Genomic DNA, 6,000 nt, shown 5'->3' with positions numbered 1-6,000 from the left:
AAGACTCTGGGTTCAATGTCAGAACCTGAGGAGATGGTGCTCCTTGGTGCCATGGCCCCAAGGCTCGCCAAATCTAGCAGCCATGGGAGAATTCCAGTTTTATTTATTTATTTTTGTGGGGTTTTTTTTTTGGGGGGGTCACACCTGGCAGTGCTCAGGGGGTTGACTCCTGCCCAGGGGTCACTTCCGGTGGGGCTTGGGGGGGTTCTGTGCAATGCCAGGGGTCCGGCTGGGGTGCAGGGCACGTGCCTTCTCTGCTGGACCCTCTCCAGCCCCTGCCGAGGCTTTCTAGAACATCTCCACAGACCGGCCAGTCATGAGAAGCAACTGACTTGTCGTCCAGGAGATGGGGAAAGGGGCAGCAGTTCCCATACGGGGGCCCAGTTCCTGTACCCCCAAGTGTCGACATCATCAGCCTGGCTCCCCGCGGCCGCTGTCCAGATCAGGAAGTGGACCTTGGTCCCATGCTGTTGGCTGGGGGACACACCCCGGTTGGGCCAGCCCATCCTCTGGGGGAAAGGGCAGGGAGGAGCCCCATGGGCTCCAAGCCCAGGCTTTGCATGCAGGAGCCCTTGGTTCAACTCCTAAGCACTACTTGGTCCCCCAACACCATCAGGACTAGCTCCCTGAGCACTGCCGGTGTGGTCCCCCAAAACAATAGCAAAAATTTAAAAAACCATGAAGAATTGTACCTGCACTCCAAAGAACATTTTGTTTTGTTGGTGGTGTTCAGGGCAAACTCCTGGCGCTGCCCTCCTGTCGGTGCTCTGAGTCCCTCTGGGATGCTGGGGATTAAGCTGGGGTTCTCCAGGTTCAGGGCAAAGGCCCTCCTCACTGTCTTATCATTCCGAACTCTCCCAAAGATCAGGGTTTTTTTTTTTTTTTTGGCTTTTTGGGTCACACCCAGTGATGCTCAGGGGTTACTCCTGGCTCTGCACTCAGGAATTACTCATGGCGGTACTTGGGGAACATATAGCATGCCAGGGATCGAACCTGCATGCAAGGCAGACGCCCTACCCTCTGCTATTGCTCCAGCCCTAAGAACTTTTTTTTTTTTTTTAAGTAGGGTTGGGGCCATTTCCTAGCTGTGCATGGGGTGCAGATTGAACCCAGAGAGTGCCGACGCACTGCGCTAGCTCCCCGACACTAGGTCTGGTGTACTTGCCCTGAGCAGCTTTTAGCCTTTGTTTTCTCTCTGCGAATGACAACCCCGGGTGCCTCCAGGCTCATGTACAGGGTCAGTAGCACCAGGGCCGCGGCCTCTTGGACTGTCTGTTTCCAGGGCTCCTATCTGTCTTGGGTGGTCAGTTTTTGAGTATGTGTGTGTGTGTGTGTGTGTGTGTGTGTGTGTGTGTATGAGTATGTCTCTGGTATGTTTGTTTATTGTGCTTCTCTGGGTGTCCTTTTGTATGTATGTATCTCTCTGGTGTCTGTGTCTGTGTCCTGTGGTGTGTGTGTCTCAGTGTTACTGTGTATGTGTCTCTGTGTGTGTCTGTGGTGTGATTGAGTGGACCCATGTGTGTTGCTGTGTCTGTGTGTCTGTGGGAGGGTGTTTGTGAGGGATCTGTGTGTGTTGTGTGTGTCTGGTGTGTGTGTCGTGGGGATGGGGGTGTGCCTGAGTGGATCTGTGTTTGTTACTGTGTTTGTATGTCTTTGGGGGTGTGTGTGTCTGTGGAAGTGTATCTCTGTGTGTCTTGGTGTCTGGTGTATGTCTTGTCTGCCTGTGTGTGTCTGGAGTGTGTGTCTGTGTGAGTGAATCTGTGTCTGGTGTGTACGTGTCTGTATGTATGTCTTTGGTGGGGGGTGTCTGTGGAAGTGAATCGCTGTGTTTCTTTGTGTCTGGTCTGTTTGTGTGTCTGGTGTGTGTGTGTCTGTATGTGTGTCTCTATGTCTGTGCGGTGTGTATATCTGTAAATGATTCTGTATGTGTCTGGTGTGTATATGTGTGTCTGTCTGGTGTGTGTCAGGTGTGTGTCTGTGTGTGTGTCTGTTGGGATGAGCCCCCCAGCCCTGCCTCCCTGCCTCACTCAGCATCTTCAGCCCTGCCTCGTGTTCCCCCCTCTCCCCTCCCCCCCGCGGAGGGAAGGGGCTTTCGTCTCTGTCTCCCTGGCAGTCCCGTGATTTCTTTCTCTGCCCTCCCCGCTCTGTGGGGACCCGTTTCCTGCCCTCCGACCAATACACTCTGCGTGTAGAAGCCGCTTCACCTTTCTAGAAGGATCCCCCAGGGAGAGATAAAAGGCGCCGGGAGGGGGAGTCCCCGCCGCAGAGCCCTGGTGGGCCGACCATGGGGAGCGTGCACCCCAAGGGCAGCGAGCGGCCGGGCGCCCCCCGCCGCCGGCCCGAGCTGGCCCTGTGCGGCTCCTGCCCCAGGAAGTGGAGCGACCGGGTCCTGCTGGCCGACGAGCTGCTCACCTCGCGGGTCCTGTCCACGCTGCGGCCGCCGCGGCCCCGGCGCTGCCCGGCCCACCTCCTCAGCTCCAACTCGCTCTTTGCCTCCATCGCAGCGTCCCTCCGGGAGCACCCCCGGGTCCCACTCCCGTCGGATGGCAGCCCGGGCCCCGCCAGGAATGTCGGCATGACGGTGACTCCGAAGGGGGTGCCACAGCCACCTGCCAGCCCATCGGGCGCGTCGGGGTCGCGAGCTGGGTAAGCTGGGGATGGGGGCGGTGCGGGAGGACACAGCCTCTCTCAGCCAGGAGACCCTGCCTGGACTCCCCCTTCCCCCCCCCCCGCAGGCACGGCCCCCCTGACCAAGTGGCAAAATTCCCATTAGCACCTGCCAGGAAAGTCCATTTTCCTTCTCTTGCGAACGGGTCACGGCATTGGGTGCGTTTCCTGCCACCCTGGGTGTTACGCTCCCAGGCGGACCCTCACAGTGTCCCCGCAGCACCCTGGGCGGTCCATCTGCCTCTCTCCCCGCCCCAGACAATGCTGAGAACCCCAGTGAGGTGACCCCAGGTGGATGGAGGGCTCTTGCTTTTCGTGCTGCCCAAAGACTTGGAGAGGCTTGTTAACGCTGCATCTGGGTAGCAAATCTAGAGCTGGATTGAAACAGCTTCCTCCTTACCCATCCCCATTTGTATGTTTGGGGCGAGGGTTGGAGAGCCACACCCAGCAGTGCTCAGGGGCTTCTCCTGGGCTTTGTGCTTGGGCGTCCCTTCCAGCTTTGTGGGGTGGGGTGGGGGCAGGGAATCATACATGGTGCCTGGGATCTGACCCAGCCTTCATGCATGCAAACATGTGCCTTAGGGGCCGGAGCGAGAGCACAGCAGGTAACACGCTGTCCTTGCACACAGCCAACCAGGGTTCGACCCCCAGCATCCCATAGGGTCTCCTGAGCCCTACCACGAGTGATCTCTGAGCATAGAGCCAGGAGAGTAAATCCTGAGCACTGTTGGGTGCCTGCCGACCCTCCCAAAAAAATAATAAAGCGTGTAGTATGGTTTGTTTCTTGCTCTTTCTCAAGCCTAGAAACAGCAACTCAGCCACCCTTCTGTGACTTGCTAAAGGAGCTGGTTTTCCCCCACTCCATCTAAGAAAGGGGTCCCCACCACCCTCCTCCCAGTGGCTGCTACCTTGACTCTTTACAGAAAGAATTGAAAGACATGGGGCTGGAGTGATAGTATAGCAGGGAGGGCATTGGCCTTGCACACAGCCAGCCCGGGTTGGATCTCCGACATCCCATATGGTCCCCTGAACATGGCCAGGAGTAACCCCTGAGCATCACCGAGTGTGACCCAAAAACGGGGGGAATAAAAGGAATTGAGAGACTCTTATGGTCAGTAAAGAGGCAAATGATTAATAGTTTAGAAAGGCTCACAACAGGTGCTGGAGTGATAGGACAGCAGGAAGGACGCTTGCCTTGTACACAGCTGACCCAAGTTCAATCCTCGGCATCTCCTATGCTCCCCCCAACTCCCTGGGACCACCAGGAGTGATCCCTTAGCACCCCCACCCCAAAGGAAAAGAAAGTACTACAACAGACTGTAAGTGGGAGTTAGTTATAGTGAGACAGTGCTGTTTTCAATGGAAGGTCAGAAATGGCCTGATTTTTATTTGCTGGTAGGGGGCTGGGGAGCAGTGCTCAGGAGTCACTCTGTGATGCTTGGGAGACCAGGCAGTGCCAGGAATTGAACCCAGGGCTCCAACAAGCAAAGCCTGGGTTCCAGGCCACTGAGCTATCTCCCTGCGCCCTGAGTCTGCTGGTATTTATAAGGGATTCATGGGGACGCCTGAGAGATAGTGCAGTGGGTAAGGCTTACCTTGCACACAGCAGACCTAGGGTGGTCCTCAACACCACAGAGGGTCCCCAAGCTCTGCCAGAGTGAACCCTGAGTGCAGAGCAAGAAACAAACACTGAGCACCACTGGGTGTGGCCAAAACATACACACACACACACACACACACACACACACAGAGAGTCATCTGTAGGGCCACAGAGACCATTTAGGGGGTTAGGCGCTTACATGGCACCCAGCTCACCCATGGGTCAATCCCTGCATATAATCCCAGGGCACAAACCTCCCCTGGCCCCAAATATGTAAGTAAGTAGCAGTCGCCTGTGAATGGCGGGAGGTTTCTGCTGTCCCACAGCCTGTCGGTGGATGGGAGTAAAATCCGCTTGGCCGTCCTAAAAAGCATATATGCGGGTCCTTTCCTTGCCCGGCTTCGATTCCTTTTCTTGTTTTTCAGCGCCGTCACCGGAGAAATGGACGAGACGGATGCCCTCTTTCTCAAGTTCAAGCCGGTGGCCGATGACTCCCTGTCACTCACCTCCTCCAACACCGACTCTGTTTTTGTGGAAGGTATGGCCACCCCTGTGTCTCACGGGAGGGTGTCGGCAGGCTGCCCCCACCGCCAGCAGCCTACCCCTCACTCTCTCCTGACCCCCCCACCCCAGACCCCTACACTGCCTCGCTCAGGAGCGAGCTCGAAGCAGACACCCATGAGTTTGAGGCCGAGTCCTGGAGCCTGTCGGTTGATCCGGCCTATGCCAAGAAACAGAAGAAGGAGGTGGTCAAGAGGCAGGATGTGCTATACGGTAAGGAGGTCCGGGCGCAGCTTTTGACCAGGAATTCCACCTGGGAGTCTGGGTGAAGCTCACCTCTCATCCAGGGGCCCCTTGGTCAACCCCCACATCAACTACTGGGCAGCCCTGAGTACAGCCCCAAGTACAGCCCCACCTCTTCCCCAACGTAGCCCCGCCTCCTCCCCAACATACCCCTGCGTCCTCCCCACATAGCCCCGCCTCCTCCCCACATAGCCCCGCCTTCTCCCTGGCATAGTCCCACCTCCCCATCATAGGTCCGCCTCTACAGTGTAGCCCCTCCTCTCCATCGTAGCCCCGCCTTCTCCCCAACATAGCCCCGCCCCCTCCACAGTATCTGTCTTCCCAGCATAGCCCTGCCTGGCCGCATTTCCTCTCCCAGTGTAACTTCAAATCCCCACTATAGCCCCGCCTCCTCCCAGCATAGCTCCATCTCCTCCTGGATAGTCCCACCTCATCCCCCGTTTATCCCCGCCTCCCCAGCATAGCTCCGCTTATTCTCCAGTATGCCCCGCCTCCTCCTCAACATAACCCTCCCTCCTCTGCCTTTCCAGCCCCTGGCGGCCAGGGAAATAGGACAGGGGACACAAGGCCCCGAGTTCAATCCCAGGCACTGAGTGAGCCCTTCTCCCCAGCTCCCAGCACCTCCATGATGTCCCAGAATGCACAAGTACCCTTGGATCCTACCATTGAACTAATGGCCTGATTACCCTAGAATTGGGGCTGAGGAGGCCCCCAAATAAAATTCAGTTTTAAAAAATAATGGTTTTTTTTTATTTGTTTTTGGACCACACCAAGCAGTGCTCAGGGCTCAGATGGGATGCCAGGGATTGAACAGTGCAAGGCAAGTGCCTTCCCCGCTGTACTATCTCTCTGGCCCCTTGAAATTTTTTTTTTTGGGTCACACCCGGCAATGCACAGGGGTTACTTCCTGTCTTTGAACTCAGGAATGA

The 6,000-nt window shown here is 56.6% G+C and overlaps 1 protein-coding gene across 3 annotated transcripts in view; it reads left to right on the top strand.

Annotated features, from left to right (window-relative positions):
- ARHGEF18 (Rho/Rac guanine nucleotide exchange factor 18) overlaps positions 1-6,000 on the top strand; it is a 39,703-nt gene that overhangs the window by 18,499 nt on the left and 15,204 nt on the right. For all 3 annotated transcript variants that reach the window (XM_055126098.1, XM_055126096.1, XM_055126097.1), the window contains exons 2-4: positions 2,505-2,646; positions 4,693-4,805; positions 4,901-5,041. In XM_055126098.1, coding sequence (XP_054982073.1) covers positions 2,576-2,646; positions 4,693-4,805; positions 4,901-5,041 — 325 coding nt within the window. In that variant the 5' untranslated portion in view covers positions 2,505-2,575. The remainder of the gene's footprint in view (positions 1-2,504; positions 2,647-4,692; positions 4,806-4,900; positions 5,042-6,000) is intronic.

The sequence above is a fragment of the Sorex araneus genome, chromosome 2, assembly GCF_027595985.1.
Source record: "Sorex araneus isolate mSorAra2 chromosome 2, mSorAra2.pri, whole genome shotgun sequence".
Taxonomy (NCBI): domain Eukaryota; kingdom Metazoa; phylum Chordata; class Mammalia; order Eulipotyphla; family Soricidae; genus Sorex; species Sorex araneus.
This window is presented reverse-complemented; position numbering and strand designations above follow the sequence as displayed.